The sequence below is a fragment of the Cetorhinus maximus genome, chromosome 16 (genome assembly GCF_964194155.1).
Source record: "Cetorhinus maximus chromosome 16, sCetMax3.hap1.1, whole genome shotgun sequence".
NCBI classification, from domain to species: domain Eukaryota; kingdom Metazoa; phylum Chordata; class Chondrichthyes; order Lamniformes; family Cetorhinidae; genus Cetorhinus; species Cetorhinus maximus.
In genome coordinates, this window is record NC_135894.1 from 26,930,913 (window position 1) to 26,953,788 (window position 22,876).

At 47.2% G+C, this 22,876-nt stretch overlaps 1 protein-coding gene across 1 annotated transcript in view; it reads left to right on the top strand.

The window, feature by feature from the left end:
- Positions 1 to 22,876, top strand: part of LOC144691449 (complement C3-like) — an 89,009-nt gene that overhangs the window by 24,880 nt on the left and 41,253 nt on the right. The window contains exon 4 of the mRNA XM_078559548.1: positions 12,619 to 12,689. Within this exon, the coding sequence (XP_078415674.1) occupies positions 12,619 to 12,689 (71 nt within the window). The remainder of the gene's footprint in view (positions 1 to 12,618; positions 12,690 to 22,876) is intronic.

The window sequence follows — 22,876 nt, forward strand, 5'->3', positions numbered from 1 at the left end:
GACTTCAGTTAATGTGGAGAGACCGGAGAAGCTGGTATGTTGTCTTCAGAGCAGAGGAGGTTAAAAGGAGATTAAGTTGAATTTTGAGGGGTTTTGGTGAGTAAATAGGGATAGACTGTTTCCACTGACAGGAGAGTCAGTAACCAATTTAGGCATTTGGCAAAATAGCCAGAGGGACAATGCAGAGAATATGTTTTACTCAGCGAGTTATTGTGATCTGGAATTTACTGTCTGGTGAGGGAGGCAGAATCAATAGGAAAGATCAAAAAGGAGTTGGATAAATATTAAACATAAACATTAGCCGTGGGAAAGCGCAGCAGAGTGGGACTAATTGGATCCTTTTATTAAAGAGCCAGCATAGGAGTGAAATGCTGAATGGCCTTCATCTGTGCTATTTGATTGGATGATTCTCTCTGGGTATACTGTGAAATGCAATTATCATGGAGGGTGAAAAGAAGTAGAGGATAGAGAAAAGGAGATTCTGGCAGTGTTATTATTAGCTCCCACTGAACGGGAGCTCCTGTCAACCAATGCCTATCTTTGACACCATGGCTGTATTTCCTTCTGTGGAGGCTGAAGCATCGACTGGTCCCTGGCTGTTTCTTAGCTGGAGGTTTGCTGCAGATTTTAAAGAAGCTGCCATTAACTGTACTGGTCCCTATAAAGGAGAGCGAGCTTCCACAAAGTGAAGCTGTAGACTTGAGAATGGCAACTGTGATTTGCCTCAGGGCCTCCGAGGTTGATCTCAGAGCCTACACATAGGCACCTTGTTCCTGAAACATCCTTCATTCAGGCATAGACCCATGAGTTCCATGTCCCATCATTCTGAAATCTGCTTCTTCTCAGCCTTAGCTGGGAATACGCCATTCCCTGGACCACTTCCACTATGGGTACAATGTGAGGAACCAGTACCACTATCTCAGTCCAATGATCCAATCCCTGCTCTCCCTCTCTGATAATCTCGAGCAGCTGTTTGAGAAAGTTCAAAGATTGTGGTCAGTTGGAGTTGGTTGGGACAGGGGGAGATGGGGGTATGGTGACCCAGCTGCCATTGCTAGGCGGCTGTATAGGAACATGGGAGCAGGAGTAGGCCATTCAGCCCTCGAGCCTACTCCACCATTTAACTGATCATGGCTGATCTTCTATCTCAATGTCATCTTCGCGTATTCCCGTATCCCTTGATGTCACTAGTGTCTAGAAATCTATCGATATCTGTCTTGAACATACTCAGTGACAGCCTCCACAGCCCTTTGGGGTAGAGAATTCCAAACATTTACCACTCTTTGAAGAAATTCCTCCTTATTTCGACCCTAAATGGCCTGGCCCTTATTCTGAGACTGTATCCCCTGGTTCTTCACTAGTGAGCCTATTGCTAGCAAATGCAGGAGTGAAATTGTCTGTGATTGGAGGAGCATTGAGCGTGGAAAGGTGAGTGGCAGCACTCAGCCTGAGGCCTGCATTGGAGCGGCAGCGGTGAGTCTGCAGTGATGGGAGGAGGAGAGGCTGTCTGCTGGTGGGGAGAGAGGCTGTGAGGGAGAGGCTGTGTGCTGGGGAGTGGGGGCAGTCAGGAAGTTGATAATGCCCTCTGTGATGTTGTGTATAGATAGTGAATAGTGACACAGTATTCTGTCATCGAGAATCTTGCAGCCGAGTCCAATCCTGTCCTTTACCATGCACTTTCCAGCAAAGGTCACTGAATAGTGATCAAGAGCAGAATGATTTCTTCTTTCACTTCACTAAGTGAGGAGTAACTTAGCTGATTATTGCACACTTGTTTCCTGCTGAACTAAGGTTATTCAATCAGCATTGAATGTGGAATCTCCCTGGTTTACTTGGGTTGGCTCCATGTGTTGCAGTGCTTTTAGCTTTGAGGCTTCACTGAAGTGTTTTTTGTCCTACATTGGGAATATATGCATGGTATGGGGTCATAAAATGGACGGGTTCTCCAGCGAACAACATATAACAGTATGATAAAAGTCTAGGTAACATTTTACTGACATTGGTTAGGCGATATCTGGATGCTTGCTCTTTGTGGTTGCACTGAGTGCCAGAATTTCCTCTGTCTCTGATTTCAAAGTGGCAGAGGAGTATCGTCTGTCTGTGCACACCTTTAAAACCCTAGTGACTAATGCTCGGGGAAGGATGGAGAAGTCACTTGTTATTAACAGGGAACTGTTTCAATACATTTTTACTCTGAAACTTATCATTGGGCAGAATCGTCCCAGGTTTGCCTGAAGTGCGGCAGCGGGCAGGAGAAAGGACGTTTTACCCGCTGGCCACAATGTCGGCTTTTTGTGCCGTATTGTCCCATTCCTGGCACATCCCACCTCATTAATAATGCATTCCCAGGAAACACGTCAGGCCGCTGATTGATCCTCTCCACCATCACCTCAGGCCTCAGTCATCTGGGCACCATATTTAAAGGGTGCCCCTGCACAGAGCTAGCTATCTCTAAGGGATCAGAAGCTGCTGCAAAGGCATGGCTGCCCCCAGATTTAGTGACGTCTCCTTCGGGCACCTACTGGATGCAGTGGAGGCCCTGTGTGAACTCCTCTACCTCCGCTCTGGGCAAGACTGGCAAGCAAGGGCAGCAATCCAGCATGGGAGGTCAATGTTGGTCAGTGCCAACGCCCTGCAAAAGACGCTAGCCGCCCAGTGCCAAAAGGAGGATGAATGATCTCTGTCCCGCCAGGGTAAGTCGCTCTTCTCCTCACTCTCAACTCACACACTCACAAACCCATCGCACATCCACAGGGATCTCACTCACTGCCAGTTCAAGGGCCATCATCATTCACTCTCTCAAACATACCTTCATCTGCCCTGCGGATCATGTCCTCATCCCATCCAGGGCACCGCTTACCAACCCACACAGGCCAGGCATCCTTCTCATCTGGCCTGGCAGGCATCCTGCTTACATTCTCTCCATCTCTATTCATGCAGGACAAGCTGGCACACAACAAGAGGGAAATGCTGCAGACCAGTGGAGGAATGCCTGAAATCAAGGTCCTCACGGACTTTGAGAACAGAGCCTCCAGCTGGCTGACGATGGTCTGGATCAGTCCTGTGCTGACGGTGAGGTCAGCAATACTCAACCAAGTGAGGATCCAGCAATGCAACATCCATCAGATGCATCACAACCACGCTGTGAGTCAGTTCTCCTGCTCTGCAGTCCCCTGCCATGCATTAATTTACCTCTCCTCGCTTTCACAGGCACATCTGGGAAGCAGCCAAGGGGGACCACGACCCAGGTCCTCGACTCAAGCCCCAAAGGTACCTCGGAAAAAGAATCCGATGACGCCCTAATTGAAGACCTGTCACAGCGCTCACCCACACCCTCCACCAGTGCAGAGACACACACCTTGGTGGGACCTAGCTTTAGAGTAGCCTTGGGATCACAATCTGGTGAGCACATCACACTGTCTGATCCACAGCAGGCAGAGGCAGGGACTTCCCATATTTCCGGCACTTGGAGGACTGCTGGAGACCAGAAATTTGCTGAGTCTGAGTCAGATGACAAGCCCCTGGACTCGGTCACACCTCAGTTGCTGGAGCTGCAAAGGCAAGCTCAGGAACATCAGAAAGGGACGTCCGCTGCACTCCTCGGATTGCAAGACACGATGGAGCAGTCTCTCTGCCTTCAGTCTGAGGTGATAGTGCCGTCATGCCAATGCACCGAAGTCAACACTGGTAGGACGGCGGCTGCCATGGAGACCTTCGTCCAGGACATAGGTCGTGCATTGTTGCACGGGCTGAACTCCATCACTGACACCATAGTTGGCCTTCAACAGTATCAATGTCAGATGGGTGCGGGGCAGGTCGATCTCACACCAGCTTCCCCTTCTCCTCAAGGAGTCAGCCAGGGGCCCTCAGGCACCCATCAGGAGGAGGATCGGCAGATGCACACCTCAGGGCCATCAATCCAGATGACTTCGGGAGCATCTGGCCCATCCGAATCCCCTCTTCCTGTGACCCTAGCAGCTCCAGCTCCACAGGCTGAGGAGGGTGCCACTGCCACACAGCAGGACCCTGAAAGCAGGCCTGGGCCCTCCAAGTCTCGGCCCTCCAGAGGACGCCCATCAAGGTCATTACAGACAGGGTGTAGCAGTCAGCAGGCTGTCTCCACCTCCACTGTGGGTTCTGGGGGAGCACCAAGACATAGCAGCAGGGTTAGGAAGGATAAGAAGATGTAACTCTTTCGAGTTATCAACAGATCGCATGTAACTCTTTCGAGTACATTCACAGTTCTTGGTTTCCGGGAGTGGGACATGAACCCACAACCTTCTGACTCAAAGGCGAGGGTGCTATGGACTGAGCCACAGCTGAGTTGCACAGCCTGGGCACGGATGTTAATCACTTGTACTTAATGTTCACTATTGTAAATAAACTTCCAAGAATGTCTCCCAGCCTATGGCTCCTTGTTCTGATGAGCAATGTTTGTGTCACTCAGATATGAAACCTTGGCTCCTGCACAAGATAAAGGCAGGTGTCTCGGTGCAGGGCCTCTTCCCTGTTCAGTGTGTAACCTTCAGACCAAAGTGATGGTCCAGCTTCACACTCACTGAACACATTACTGATGCCTGCACCTCGGGGGTGCTGGCCATTGCTGCCAGAATGTCGTGGGCAGGCAGCACAGAGTTCCGTCATTCTCTCTGTGTGCTCTCAGCACCTTTGAGGTGGGGCTGGCCCCCATCTCTTCAGCATCTGTGACTGGTGATGCTGTGCTCCTGAAGGGCTCAGGTGCTGAAGGCTGGCAAAGGATCAGATGCGTTTAAAGTTTCATGGCTGTGTCTTCATGATATGACCCTGATCACAGAGCACAAGCGAGCTGCCCTCAGCCAGACAGGAGCCAGACATTCACAGAGCCAATGTGAAGTTCTATGGAGTGTTCTCACTGCATGTCATCATCATCCTCCTGGAAGCTAGGGACTATTAGGGCCTCTGTTGCGTCTCCATGACATGAGCCTGAGCACTGAGAATATGTGCGCTGCCATCAGCCACACAGGAGTCAAACGTTCACAGATGTGTTATGACACAGCAGTTGTTAAAAGCTGAGTTATTTAAAATCCCATGAGGGAAACTTTAAACAACTGTCATAACCTATATTTTCAATTGGTATGTTTTGAGTTGCAGCTCTAAATTCAGGAATAAGACCACCAGTTCTCGAGAGGTTCTTATATCAAACTAAATGAGACATTTATTAATTTTCAACAAGGTATTAAGCACATACATGTGGCTACAAATTACTGCTATCATGACTTTTTAACACATTCCCGAATTAACCTCCACTAAGGCAAGAACAACCCTTAGACTTTAAGCAGACACCAGGCAAAGCATAGTCATAGAGTCATAGATGTCTACAGCACAGAAAAAGGCCCTTCGGCCCATCGAGTCTGCCCTGGTCAAATAAGTATCTAACTATTCTCATCCCATTTTCCAGCATTAGGCCCAAGGCCTTGTATGTCATGGCATCGCAAGTGCACATCCAAATACTTCTTAAATGTTATGAGGGTTTCTGCCTCTACTACCCTTTCAGGCAGTGAGCTCCAGATTCCCACCACCCTTTTGGTGAAAAAATTCTTCCTCACATCCTCTATAAATCCCCTGCCCCTTACCTTAAATCTATGCCCCCTGCTTATTGATCCCTCCACCAAGAGGAAAAGTTCCTTCCTGTCTACCCTATCTATGCCCCTCATAACTTTATACACCTCAATCATATTCCCCCCTCAATCTTCTCTGCTGCAGGGAAAATAACCCCAGTCTATCTAATCTCTCCTCGTAACTAAAACTCTCCAGCCCAGGCAACACCCTGGTAAATCTCCTCTGCACTCTCTCTAGTGCAATCACATCCTTCCGATAAAGCAGATTCCAGAACTGCACGCAATACTCTAGCTGTGGCCTAACCAGTGTTTTATACAGTTCCAGCATAACCTCCCTGCTCTTATATTCTGTGCCTTGGCTAATAAAGGCAAGTATCCCATAATGCCTTCTTAACCACCTTATCTACCTATCCCGCTGCCTTAAGGGACTGGTGGACATGCATATCAAGTTCCCTCTGATCCCTCTGGTCCTCCCATTCATCGTGTATTCCTGTGCCTTGTTTGTCCTGCCCCAGCACATGACCTCACACTTATCCGGATTAAATTCCATTTGCCACTGATCAGCCCATCTGACCAGCTGTCTGTATCCTCCTGTAATCTAAGGCTATCCTCCTCACTATTTACCGCCCCAATTTTCATGTCATCCACGAACTTACTGATCATCTCTTCTACATTCAAGCCTAAATTGTTTATATATACCACAAACAGCAAGGGACCCAACACCGATCCCTATGGGACTCCACTGGACACAAGCATCCAGTCACAAAAACACCCCTTGACCATCACCCTCTGCTTCCTGCCACTCAGCCAATTCTGGATCCAATTTGCCAAATTGCCTTGAATCCCATTGGCTCTTACCTTTGTTATCAGTCTCCCATGCGGGACCTTATCAAAAGCCTTGCTAAAGTCCAAGTAGACTATGCATTTTCACCGTCCAAATTCAAAATGAAGTTCCTTTCAATTTGGTTCCTTTGCAGACAGTTGTAGGCTTACAGCTGCTATGATGTTACATGCCTCTACCCTGCACACACAAAACGGCTCTCAGGTTATACCCAGCACTTCTCTTTGAATATAAATTTTCATTGTGTCACCAGGTCCTTTGAACTCCACCTCTTCCAATAATAAAACCCCTTTCATAGTACCAATTTTCTTATTAATATAAATATATTGCTTGGTGTCTCCTAGCTAGTTGCAAGATTTCACTCCCACTCTTGAATGCTCTATTCAACAAAATGCAAATGTACCTCTACCTCTGTTTACATCTCAAAACTACTATACATCAAAGCACCCAGACTAGCTGGCTTTAATCCAATTAAAACCCACAGACACATCCACAGACTAAACATCTATTTACAAAAAATATTTTCCACTAACATTATATGCATTAATAACTTCATGATAGATGCAAAGTGAGGATGTCAGGACTGTCCTCACTGCAACTCGCCATCATCCTCCATGAGTCTTGTGGATAGGTTAAAGATAATATACTTAAAGAAAAAGTATATAATTGTGCAAAGATAGGTGGAAGACCAGAAGATTGGACAGAATATAGGAACAGCAAAGGATCACTAAAAGACTAATAAAGAGGGACTTATGGCACATCTGATGGTAAATGCTGAGTTGTTCAAATCCCAAAGGAAAACTTGAAACAACTGCCACAACCTGTTTTGCAATTTGTATAAATTTTGAGATGCGTGCCCTGTATTTATAGTACATAAGCCCATTAAGTTTTATAGATTTTTACAAAACTGGATTAAACATTTATTAATAGAACAAATGACTTTAAATACATACATAGGTCTACAAATTACTACTGTGATAATTTCTAAAACCCCTAATCAATCCAACTCCCAGTTACGCTTCCATTAAGGCAACAGTAAGATACATAGACTTTAAAAGACCCAGGCAAAGAAACATGAACAAGTCGACTTCCAAGTGAGCTTTCTTAACTTCAGACCTTTGAAGACAGCAGCTTGAGGCATACATTACACACTTGTAAGAGCTTAAAAATGCCTTCCCTTGCTCCTTGTTTATACATATATTTCTCTTTGAATGCAATTACCCATTGTTTCACTATGTTTTTGGACTTTATCTCCTCTCATAGCACTAAGTTTTACCAGTAATCTTTGGGAAAAATAAACACACTGTTTCTAAACTTCACCTGGTTCGGTGACACATTTCACCCCCCCCTTTGAAAACAATCTAGTCTGGTCTATCTCAAAATGCAAGTGTTCCCTTGACACCCATGTTTCTAAACTTCCCAATGTTTATCTAATAAACATTTCAAACCTAACCTCTCTTCTTAGATAAAAGCACTCAGACTAGCTGCCTCTAATTCAATTAAATCTCACACACGCACACAGACACAAACAGACATCCCACTATTAATCTACTTTACAATAAATTCCAATAACATTATGAGAATTATTATAACCTCTTGACAAAGGGAAAAGTTAGAGTATGAGAGAAAGCTAGCCAGAAATATAAAAACAGAAAGTAAGAGTTTTTAAAAATATTTTAAAAAGTAATGAGGTAACAAAGTGAGCATTGATCCTATAGAAAGTGAGTCTGGAGAATTAATAATGGAAAACAAGAAAATGGCAGATTAATTGAACAGGTATTTTTCATCAGTCTTCATTATAGACGATACAAGTAACATCCCAGAGCAACTATAAGTTAGTAAATGGAAGGGAGGGAGGAACTCCGGAAAATTACAATCACCAGAGAAGTGGCACTGAGCAAATTGTTAGAACTGCAGGCTGACAAGTGCCCAGGTCCTGATGGACTTCATCCTAGGGTCTTTAGCAAAGTGGTTAGTGAGATAGTTGATGCACTGGTTTTAATTTTCCGAAACTCCCCAGATTTACTGTACTTAGGCTTCCAGAAGGCATTTGATAAAGTGCCACATCAAAGGTTATTGCGGAAAATAAAAGCTCATAGTACAGGGGTAACATATGGACATGGATAGAAGATTGGCTGGCTGACAGAAAGCATAGAGTAGGCATAAGTGGGCCTTTTTCAGGTTGGCAAGATATAACAAGTGGTGTGCCACAGGGATCAGTGCTGGGACCTCAACTGTTTACAATTTATATAAATGACTTGGATGAAGGGACGGATGGGATGGTTGTCAAATTTGCTGATGACGCAAAAATAGGTAGGAAAGTAAGTTGTGAAGAGGACATAAAGAGGCAACAAAAAGGGATACAGATAGGTTAATTGAGTGAACAAAGATCTGGCAAATGGAGTATAATGTGTGAAAATGTGAAATTGTCCATTTTGTCAGGAATAATAAAAGAGAAGCATATTATCTAACTAGTGAGAGATTTCAGAGCTCTGAGATGCAGAAGGATCTGGGTGTCTTAGTGCATGAATCACAAAAGGCTATTATGCAGGTAAAGCAAATAATTGGGAAAATTAATAGAATGTTATCATTTATTGCAAGGGGATTGAATACAAAAGTAGGGAGGTTGTTCTTCAGTTATACAGAGCGCTAGTGAGACCACATCTGGAGTACTGTGTACAGTATTGGTCTCCTTATTTAAGGAAGGATGTAAATGCGTTGGAAGCAGTTCAGAGAAGGTTTACCAGACTAATACCTGGAATGGGTGGACTGTCTTATGAGGAAAGGTTGGGCAGACTAGTCTTGTATCCACTGGAGTTTAGAAGAGTAAGAGGCGACTTGATTAAAACATATAAGATCATGAGGGGTCTTGACAGGGTGGATGTGGAGAGGATGTTTCCTCTTATGGGAGAATCTAGAACTAGGGGTCACTGTTTAAAAATAAGGGGTCATTCATGTAAAGCGGAGATGAGGTGAAATATTTTCTCTCTGAGTGTTGTGCATCTTTGGAACTCTCTTCCTCAAAAGGTGGTGGAAGCAGAGTCTTTGAATATTTTTAAGGCAGAGGTGGATAGATTCTTGGTAAGCAAGGGGGTGATGGGTTATCGGGGGTAGGCGGAATGCAGATTTGAGGTCATTATCAGATCAGCCATGACCTTATTAAATGGTGGAGCAGGGTCGAGGTGCCGAATGGCCTAATTCTGCTCCTTGCTTGTATGTATTTTCATATGAGGGCCTCTTGAGCACACCTGCCTCCTCTGGTCAGTGCGATGTCCTCAGTGCCGGCATTCTCACATTTGAGGATCTCATCACAGTCATCCCCTTCGATGTCCTTCTCATTGGAGTTTCCATACAGATCCTACATCTCCTCCTCAGCCAGGTCCTTCCCCCTTTGCAGTGCCAGGTTGTGAAGTGCGCAGCAAATGACAGTGATGCATAACACCCTCTGGGGACTGCATTGCAGGGCTCCACTGGACCTGTTGAGGCACCGGAACCTCATTTTCAAAATGCCTGTGGTTTGCTCCACCAAAGTCTGGGTTGCAGTATGAGCCTCATAATACCTTCACTCTGCTGCAGCCTGAGGCTGCCGCATGGGCGTCATCATCTGTGGGTAGTCCTTGTCCCCGAAGAACCAACACTGCAACCTCTCTGGGCCCTGGAAGATGTCAGGGAGCTAAGACCTGCTAAGGATGTAGGAGTCGCTGACACACCCCGGGAATCGTGCACAGACCTGCAGAATGCGTATGTGGTGGTTGCACAGCAGCTGAACATTCAGTGAGTGGAAGCCCTTGTGGTAGATGTTTTTGACTGCTTGTTGCCACAGAGGTCTAAGCGCCACGTGAATGTGGTTGATGGCACCCTGCACCTGTGGAAAACCTGAGATCTGGGCAAATCCCAGCACTCTTGCTTCCTGACTTTCCTGATCCTGGACAAACTGCACAAAGGTCTGTGCCTTTGCGAAGATGGCGTCCGTGACCTCCTGGATACATGTGTACATGGAGGCTTGCGAGACTCTGCACAGGTCATCTGTGGAGCCGTGGGAGGAGCCACTGGCATAAAAATTGAGCGCCGTGGTCACTTTCACGGCCACTGGCAGCGGATGCCCTCCATGACCCCATGGTGTGAAATCCTGCAGCAGGTGACATATGTGACCGACCAGTTCCCTGGACATGCACAGTCTTCAGTTCTCAGTCATCTGCAGGAATGACAGGCGCTGACTATAGACCCTGGGTGCCTCCGAGCGACGGCTCTTTGTGGATCTCCAGCTGCGTGCGCAGCAGACCCTGCTGCTCCTTCATCTTGAAGGAGGTGCTCCTCCCTTTGCTGAGCCAGGAGCAACCGCCGCTCTCTTCTTCTTCTCTGCTCCCTGTAAGCCATGAGGCATCCTGTTAAATCACCAGAGTCCATGATCCTGATGTTCTCCTGTGGGATGAAAGAGAGAGACGTGTGGGTCATCATGGGTGTACTAAGAACCTCTCTTGGTGACGCCTGAAGGCCCCTTCACGGATGTGGAAGAGTGCTGGCCACCACTTGAATGGCCAGTATGTATTGTGCTCATTGGCTGTCTGAAATCCCACTCCGCCCCACTCCACTTGACCGATTGGCAGCAGCTTTGCCCATTGGACTGCCTGCTGTGCTCTCAGCTCAGGCACAGGCATTCTGCTAACCCGCACTGCAAGGCTGCACTGTTAGCTTGAACCATGGGGAAGACTGGTCCAAATCTGAATGATGACATTGCAAGGGGCTGTGAGCACCTCCACCAGTGACTGCTCCATGAACACCTTTCACAAGGGGATTGTACAACTTGCCCAGTCGGCCAATTGTTCTGCTGCCCCCTAAACCGCACATTAATTTGCAGCCTGCACCGGAGGGGTAAAAGGTTCTGGAGTATTTGGTGACACTTTCATGCTTTTGTGATGCTTGAGTGGGCAGAAAAGCTTCAGAAGCCCAACTCCAGGCATCTCAATGGAGCTGCAGCTGAACGGTCTCAGCTGCCGAAGAATGCTCACTTTTCACAAGCCCCCTCCCCCCCCCCCCCCACCCCCCGCAACCCCCGGTATGTGCTTAAGCATTTCCTTCAGTCTGTCTGTGCTGCCCTGACACCCACTCCATCACCACCAGCCCCCCTGCCCCACCCCAGTCTGAACTGCACTGGAGCCCTTGCCCTGGCACTGTACTGAAAGCCAGTCAGGAAGAAGTCATAAATGCATAGCGCCTCTTTCCTGATGTCCTATAGGTGTGCACTCGCCTCCAAGTTCCCCTTGAAGTTCATGCCCTTAAAGGCAGTTGTGAAGTACACGGTTCTGAAGTCACGTCGACATGGGCGGTAAATTTGATGTGGGGGGATGATTCCAGCGAGCTGGGCTTATAATTAGATGTAAATGCATTAAAATGATGTTCCCGACATTCGACGATGAGAACTTGCAGCCTGCCATTGACGGGTGGAGCAGACAATCGCAAACTGGTTTCGCAACAGTGTAAAACCGAATTTTGGCATCGGGTATCATGGCTATATTGTTCCACCCCGCCCGTCATGACGTCCGATGCCAACGGGGCCAGACAATTCCACCCAGAGTTTGGGTTCCTGTGACCGTTTATTTATTTATTTCCTGATTAACACCTAGATTTACTGTATTAAAAGAGGCAGTGGAGGGAATTCCGAAGTCTCAGTGTGCGTTTCGGGGAGGAGTTGATCTCGCCTGTCCCCTGAAAGCCACCATGTTGGGTTGTGCATGCACAGGTAAATGAGAGGTGATTCAAATGCATGATGGGCAATCCTTTTAGCAACGTGGGGTCATTTAGGAATCGCCTAGCACCGAGGTGTAACGGCTACATTGCCAGATAGCTCACTAAGTCGGTGTTCAATGTAGTGATGAAAAAGTAACCTAATAAATGGGTCCTCTCATTTGAAGCTTGTTCATAAAAAGGTACATTTTTTTGTGTTCTGATTGATAACAAGATAAATTTCTGATGCCTTGTCTTTCTGAAATTTGTGAGTGAGAAAAAAATTGAAACATGGCCCCCCACACGAGAAGGTTGGAGAGCCCTGGTTTAGACTGAATGAATTATGATACACTGATTCCACTGAGCCTATTGAATTAGTGACAAAAATGTGGGTATTGTTAATTGAAATACACTTTACACATTTTCTCACATTGTAACTATTAAATCTGCTTCCAGTGCGATTTCAAACTTTTTCCCTTGACTATGAGATGAAGCTCTCAAACTGCGATATTGAAATGCAGATCTGGGTAAGTGATTGTCTTCTTATTTCAGCACTGCTTATCATGTACATGCTGCCACAAACACTATTACATTCCAGTATTTATTGTACAGCCCGTGGTGTTGGTACATGATCCCTTTACTGTAAGGATTTTGGTACCAATCCAGTTCAGAGAAAGTTTCTTTCCAAATGAAACAGTGATTTGCTTGTGCTTCTTTCGATTTAGTATCCTGTGCTTGTTGCTCACAGTGTGGCCCCCGCCACGTCGAGGAGACCAGATGCAGATTGGGTGACTGCTTTGCGGAACACCTCTCTTCGGTTCACACACATGACCCTGAGCTCCTGGTCGCCTGTCATTTTAATCCTACACCCTGATCCCACTCTGACCTTCCTGTCCTCGGCTTGCTGCAGTGTTCCAGTGAAGCTGAACAGAAGCTCGAGCAACAGCGCCTCATTTTCCATTTAGGCACTTCACAGCCTTCTGGGCTCAACCTTGAGTTCAACAAAACTAAAACAAAATGCTGCAGATGCTGGAAATCTGCTCCCCTCAATCACTCTAACCTGTCTCCCTCTGAGCTGAGAGCACTCTGTTCTCTCAGGTCCAACCCTGCCATTGTCATCAAACCTGCTGACAAGGGCGGTGCTGTTGTTGTCAGACATACCGACCTCTACTTTGCAGAGGCTGAGCACCAGCTGTCAGACACTTCCTCCTACTCCTTGGACCATGACCCCATCACCAAGCATTAAGCCATTGCATCTAGGACTGTCACTGACCTCATCTCCTCTGGGGATCTTCCCTCCACAGTCTCCAAACACATAGTCCTACAACCCTGAACAGCCCACTTCTACCTCCTTCCCAAAACTCACAAACAGGACGGCAACAAAAGCAGAATGCTGCAGATGCTGGAAATCTGAAATAAAATCAAAAATTGCTGGGAATACTCAGCAGGTCAGGCAGCATCTGTGGGGAGAGAAACAGAGTTAACGTTTCAGATTGTTATGACCTTTCATCAGGACTGAAGAAAGGTAGAAATGTAAGAGTTTTTAAACCAGTGGAAGGGGGAAGGGGTAGGAAGAACAGGCAGGGATCTCCACTGTGTCTGAGCTGTTCCCCACACTTCTGCTCTCATCCCTTCTCCTCCTTCCCAGAACCATGATGGTTCTTGTCCTCACCTTCCACCCCACCAATCTCCGTATTCAATTGATCATCCTCCGCCATTTCCACCATCTCTGGCATGATGGCACCACCAAACATATTTTCCTCTCCCCGCCTCCACCCTTCCCCCCATCCACCCCCCACCACCCCTAGCCCCCCTGACCAGCTTTCAGCATTCCAAAGGGCCTGGTCTCCCTGTGATACCTTGGTCCACTTCTCAGTCATCCCAACATCCCATCCCCTCCCCATGGCATCTTTCCATGCAAGCGCAGGAGATCCAATACATGTCCCTTTACCTCCTCCCTTCTCACAATCTAAGTGAGCTCAGTGTCAGAGACTTGTGCCAGATAGGTCAGACTTAACTATATACTTACCCTGGGAATGTTAATACAATGGTCTAACTCAATGATTGGCCAGTGCAACTGAACTGGGCACCACAACTGACCCCTCCAATCACACCACCAAACATCTGCCTAGACCCCAACCACCCAACTACTTCCCAAGCACCCCTCGACCTCCCGACTCCTCCCTCGACCCAACCCAACTACCCCTCCACCAAACCTGACTATGCCACAACCACATGACTACTCGCTGACCATCCAAATGCACCCCCCCCCAAGCAGACCTTACTACACCCCCCAAACACCCAACTACCCCCCAATAACCCAACTACTATCCGACCCAACCCGAGTACCCTCCCAATCATCCGATAACCTGCCAACCGCAGGACTACACCTCCAACCAACATGACAACTCCACCTGACTTCCCGACTGGCCCATCGACCCAACCCAACTACCCCTCCACCAAACCTGACTATGCCACAACCACATGACTACTCGCTGACCATCCAAATGCACCCCCCCCAAGCAGACCTTACTACACCCCCCAAACACCCAACTACCCCCCAATAACCCAACTACTATCCGACCCAACCCGAGTACCCTCCCAATCATCCGATAACCTGCCAACCGCAGGACTACACCTCCAACCAACATGACAACTCCACCTGACTTCCCGACTGGCCCATCGACCCAACCCAACTACCCCCCACCACCAAACCTGACTCTGCGCTGATTACCCGACTACCTCACCAACCACCCAACTACACCCTCCGATCAGACCTGACTACCCCCTCAACCACCTGACTATGCCCCCAACCAACCAACTAAGCCCCACCTAATCACCAACTACATTCATTCACTAACCCACAATACCATTCACTAACCTATTTCACCCATTTACTAACACATTCACTCATCCATTCACTAACCCATTTACCACTCTCTAATCTACACACCCATCCACTAACACAGACATTCATTCACGAACATGGTCGCCCATTCACTAACCCACTTACCCATTCACTAATCCACTCATTAACCCAAACACCCATTCACTAACCCAAACACCCATTCACTAACCCACACACCCATTCACTGATGCACACACCCATTAAATGACCCACACTTGTTCAATAAACCACACACCCATTCACTCAGCCATGCACCCGTTCACTAAACCACACACCCTTTCACTGACTCACACACCCATTCACTAATCCCATACACCCATCCACTAACCCACATGCCCATTCATTAATCCCACAGAACCATTTACTAACCCAGGCCCCCATTCACTCATCCACACTCCTATTGACTTACCCACTCACCCATTCAGTATCGCACACACCCATACATTATCCCACACACCCGTTCACCAATCCCACACACCCATTCACTAAACCACACAGCCATTTACGAACCCACACACCCATTCACTATCCCACACACCCATTCACTATCCCACACACCTATTCATCAACCCAGTCACCCATTCAGTAACGCACTCACCATTCACTAACCCACAAACCCATTCATTGACCCACACACCCATTCATTAACCCAAACACACGTTGACTACCCACCCACGATTCACTGACCCACACACCTGTTCACTAACCCACACACACCCATTCATTAACCCACACACCTATTCACTAACCCATGCACCCATTCACTAGCCCATGCACCCATTCACTAACCCACACACCCATTCACTAACCAACACATCCATTCATTAACCCACACACTTATTCACTAATCCACACACCCATTCAGTAAGGCACACACTCATTCAGTCACCCACACTCCCTCTCACTAACCCACACTCTCATTCACTAACAATAACACCCATTCACTGCCCCACGCTCCCATTACTAACCCACCCATCCATTCAGTAACCCACCAATCCATTCACTAACCTCTCCACCCATTCACCAACCAACACACCCATTCACTAACCCACACATCCATTCACTGACCCACTCACCCATTCACTAACCCACACATCCATTCATTGACCCACACACCCATTTAGTATGCCACAAACCCATTCACTACTCACCCATTCACTTACCCACTCACCCATTCACTATCCCGCACTCCCATTCACTCAACTACACACCCATTCACTATCGCACACACCGTTTTACTAAGCCATATACCTATTTTCTCATCCACACACCCTTTCACTAACCCACACACCCATTCACTAACTCATGCACCCATTCACTAATCCACACACCTATTGACTGACTCACTCACCCTTTCACTAACCCACACACCCATTCATTAACCCACACACCCATTCACTAACCCTCACACCCATTCACTAACCCACACACCCATTCACTAACCCTCACACCCATTCACTAACCCACTCACCCATTCACTAATTGCACACACTCATTCACTATCCCACACAACCATTCAGTATGCCACAAACCCATTCACTACACACCTACTCACTAACTCACTCACCCATTCACAATCCCGCACACCCATTCACTCAACCACACTCCCATTCACTCAACCACACACCCATTCTCTATCCCACACACCTTTTTATTGAGCCACACACACAATCACTAATCCCATGCGCCCATTCCCTATCCCACACATCCAATCGCTAGCCCATACAATCATTCACTAGTCGACACACTCATTCACAAATCCGCACACCTATTTTCTCACCCGCACAACCACCCACTAACCCACGCACCCATTCACTTACCCACACACCCATTCACTAACCCACACAACCATTCAGTATGCCACAAACCCATTCACTACACACTTATTCACTAACTCACTCACCCATTCACAATCACACACACCCATTCACTCAACCTCACTCCCATTCACTTAAACACACACCCATTCACCATCCCACACACCCATTCACTCAACCACACTCCCATTCACTCAACCATACACCCATTCACTATCCCACACTCCAATTCACTAAACTACACACCCATTCACTATCGCACACAACCATTCACTAAGCCACACACCTATTTTCTCACACACCACACCCATTCACTAACCCACACACCCATTCACTGGCCCACTCACCCATTCACTACCCACTCATCCATTCACTAATCACTCACCCATTCACTAATTGCACACACTCATTCGCCCTCCCACGAACCCATTCACTAACTCAGTCACCCATTCAGCAATGCACTCACCATTCACGAACGCACTCATCCATTCACTAACCCACACCCCCATTCATTGACCCACACACCCATTCAGTAACCCAAACACACATTGACTACCCCACTCACGATTCACTAACCCACACACCCATTCACTATCCCACTCACCCATTCAGTATGCCACAAACCCATTCACTACACACCCATTAACTAAACCACACACCCATTCGCTATTGCACACACCATTTTACTAAGCCACACAACTATTCACTATCCCACACACCCATTAACTAAACCACACACCCATTCACTGATGCACTCATCCATTCAGTAACCCACACACTCATTCATTAACTCACACACTTATTCACTAACCCATAGACTTGTTTACTAACCCAGGCGCCCTTCACTAACCCATACACTGATTCACTAACCCATGGTCCCATTTGCTAACCCACTCACCCTTTCACTAACCCACACACCCATTCACTAACTCACGCACCCATTCACTAACCCACACACTTATTCATTAACCCACACACCCATTCACTAATCCACACATCCATTCATTAAGCCACACACTCATTAAATCGACCATACTACCTTTCACTAACCCACACCTCCCATTCACTAACATTGATACCTATTCACCACCCCAAACTCCCGCTCACTAACCCGCCCTTCCATTCTCTAACCCACCCATTCGCTAAACCACACACCTGTTCACTAACGCATGCACCCATTCACTAACCCACACACCCATTCACTAATCCACACATCCATTCATTAAGCCACACACTCATTCACTCACGCACTCTTCCTTTCACTAACCAACACTAACATCCATTCACTACCCCGCACCTCCCATTCATTAACCCACCCATCCATTCACTAACCCACCCATTCACTAACCCACACCCATTCGCTAACCCACACAACAGCACAGTAGCGCATACACCTGTTCACTAATCCATCCATCCATTCACGAACTTCTCCACCTATTCACCAACCCACACACCTATTTTCTCACGCACGCACCCTTTCACTAATCCACACACCTATTTTCTCACCCACACACCCATTCACTAGCCCACATACCCATTCACTAACCCACACACCCATTCACTAACTCACGCACCCATTCACTAACCCACACACTTATTCATTAACCCACACACCCATTCACTAATCCACACATCCATTCATTAAGCCACACACTCATTAAATCGACCATACTACCTTTCACTAACCCACACCTCCCATTCACTAACATTGATACCTATTCACCACCCCAAACTCCCGCTCACTAACCCGCCCTTCCATTCTCTAACCCACCCATTCGCTAAACCACACACCTGTTCACTAACGCATGCACCCATTCACTAACCCACACACCCATTCACTAATCCACACATCCATTCATTAAGCCACACACTCATTCACTCACGCACTCTTCCTTTCACTAACCAACACTAACATCCATTCACTACCCCGCACCTCCCATTCATTAACCCACCCATCCATTCACTAACCCACCCATTCACTAACCCACACCCATTCGCTAACCCACACAACAGCACAGTAGCGCATACACCTGTTCACTAATCCATCCATCCATTCACGAACTTCTCCACCTATTCACCAACCCACACACCTATTTTCTCACGCACGCACCCTTTCACTAATCCACACACCTATTTTCTCACCCACACACCCATTCACTAGCCCACATACCCATTCACTAACCCACACACCCATTCACTAATCCCACACACTCATTCACTAACCCACACACTTATTTACTAACCCATGCCCATTCACTAATCCACTCAGCCGTTCACTAACCAACGCCGCCATTCACTAAGCCACACACCCATTCACTAACCCAACCACACACCTATTCACTCACCCACACTCCCATTCACTAATCCCTATATACATTCATTATCCCACACACCCATACACTATCCCACACATCTATTCACTAAAGAACACACCCATTCACTAAATCACACACCCACTTGCTAACCCACACACCCACTCACTAACACACTCACCATTCACTTACCCACAGACCCCTTCACTGTTCCTCACACCCATTCACTAACTCACACATCCATTCATTGACCCACTCACCCATCCAGCAACCCAAACACCCGTTCACTAACCCAAACACATGTTTTCTCTCCCAGACTCCCTTTCACTAACTCCCCCATCCATTCACAATCCCACACTCCCATTCACTAAACTACACATCCATTCACTATCGCACATAACCATTCACTAAGCCACACACCTATTTTCTCACCCACCACACCCATTCACTAACCCACTCACCCATTGACTACCGACTCACCCATTCACTTATTGCACACACCCATTCACTAATCACTCACCCATTCACTAATTGCACACACTCATTCGCTCTCCCACGAACCCATTCACCAACCCAGTCACCCATTCAGCAATGCACTCACCATTCACGAACGCACTCATCCATTCACTAACCCACACCCCCATTCATTGGCCCACACACCCATTCACTAATCCCATGCACCCATTCCCTATCCCACACACCCAATCGATAGCCCATACACTCATTCACTAGTCCACACACTCATTCACCAATCCGCACACCTATTTTCTCACCCGCACAACCACCCACTAACCCACACACCTATTTCTCACCCCCACACCCATTCACTAACCCCCACACCCATTCACTAACCCACACACCCATTCACTAACCCACTCACCCATTCACTAATCACACACACTCATTCACTGTCCCACACAACCATTCACTAACCCACACACCCATTCACTACACACTTATTCACTAACTCACCCACCCATTCACCGTCCCACACACCCATTCATTCAACCACGCTCCCATTCACTCAACCATACACCCATTCACTATCCCACACTCCCATTCACTAAACTACACACCCATTCACTATCGCACACAACCATTCACTAAGCCACACATATATTTTTTCACCCACCACACCCATTCACTAACCCACACACCCATTCACTGGCCCACTCACCCATTCACTACCCACTCACCCATTCACTAATCACTCACCCATTCACTAATTGCACACACTCATTCACTCTCCCACGAACCCATTCACCAACCAAGTCACCAATTCAGCAATGCACTCACTATTCACGAACGCACTCATCCATTCACTAACCCACACCCCCATTCATTGGCCCACACACCCATTCAGTAACCCAAACACACATTGACTACCCCACTCACGATTCACTATCCCACTCACCCATTCAGTATGCCACAAACCCATTCACTACACACCCATTAACTAAACCACACACCCATTCACTACTGCACACACCATTTTACTAAGCCACACACCCATTCACTATCCCACACTCCCAGTCAGTAAGCCATACACCCATTCACTGACGCACTCATCCATTCAGTAACCCACACACTCATTCATTAACTCACACACTTATTCACTGACCCATAGACTTGTTTACTAACCCAGGCGCCCTTCACTAACCCATACACTGATTCACTAACCCATGGTCCCATTTGCTAACCCACTCACCCTTTCACTAACCCACACACCCATTCACTAACTCACGCACCCATTCACTAACCCACACATACATTCATTGACCCACTCAGCCATCCAGCAACCCAAACACCCGTTCACTAACCCAAACACAAGTTCTCTCTCCCACACTCCCTTTCACTAACTCACCCATCCATTCACAATCCCACACTCCCATTCACTCAACCACACACCCATTCAGTATCGCATACACCCTTTTACTAAGCCACACAGCCATTCACTATCCTACACTCCCATTCACTAAACTACACATCCATTCACTATCACACACAACCATTCACTAAGCCACACATCTATTTTCTCACCCACCACACGCATTCACTAACCCACTCACCCATTCACTACCCACTCACCCATTCACTTATTGCACACACCCATTCGCTCTCCCACGAACCCATTCACCAACTCAGTCACCCATTCAGTAATGCACTCACCATTCACGAACGCACTCATCCATTCACTAACCCACATACCCATTCATTGGCCCACAGACCCATTCATTAACCCAAACACACATTGACTACCCCATTCACGATTCACTAACCCACACACCCATTCACTATCCCACTCACCCATTCAGTATGCCACAAACCCATTCACTACACACCCATTCACTAACCCATTCACCCATTCACTATCCCACACTCCCATTTACTAAACCACACACCCATTCACTATTACACACACCCTTTTACTAAGCCGCACTCCCATTCACTATCCCACACTCCCATTCACTAAACCACACACCCATTCACTATTGCACACACCATTTTACTAAGCCACACACCCATTCACTATCCCACACTCCCATTTAGTAACCCACACACTCATTCATTAACTCACACACTTATTCACTAACCCACAGACTTGTTTACTAACCCAGACGCCCTTCACTAACCCACACTGATTCACTCACCCACAATCCCATTTGCTAACCCACACAAACATTCATTAACCCACACACCCATTCACTAACCCACACACCCATTCACTAACCCTCACACCCATTCAATAACTCACGCTCCTATTCACTAAACCTCACATCCATTCATTAAGCCTCACACTCATTAACTCGCCCACACTCCCTTTCACTAACCCACACCTCCCATTCGCTAACATTGACACCTATTCACCACCCCAAACTCCTACTCACTAACCCACCCTTCCATTCTCTAACCTACCCATTCGCTAAACCACACACCTGTTCACTAACGCATGCACCCATTCACTAACCCACACACCCATTCACTAATCCACACATCCATTCATTAAGCCACACACTTATTCACTCACACACTCTTCCTTTCACTAACCCACACTGACATCCATTCACTACCCCACATCTCCCATTCATTAACCCACCCGTCCATTCATTAACCCACACCCATCCGCTAACCCACACAACAGCACAGTAGCAAATGCACCCATTTACTAACCCACCCATCCATTCACTAACTTCTCCACCCATTCACCCACCCACACACCTATTTTCTCACCCACACACCCTTTCACTAATCCACACACCTATTTTCTCACCCACACACCCATTCACTAGCCCACACACTTATTTACTAACCCACACCCATTCACTAATCCACTCAGCCGTTCACTAACCAACGCCGCCATTCACTAAGCCACACACCCATTCACTAACCCAACCACACGCCTATTCACTAACTAAACACTCGTTCACTAACCTGCATACTCATTCACTAACCTAGACATCCATTCACTATCCCACCCACGCATTCACTAGCCCACAGACCCATTCTTTAAACACCTATTCACTAACTCACACACCTATTCACTTACCCACACTCCCATTCACTAATCCCTATATGCATTCATTATCCCACACACCCATACGCTATCCCATACGCTATCTCACTAACCCATACACCCATTGTTTAACCCACCCATCCATTCACTAACCCACATACCC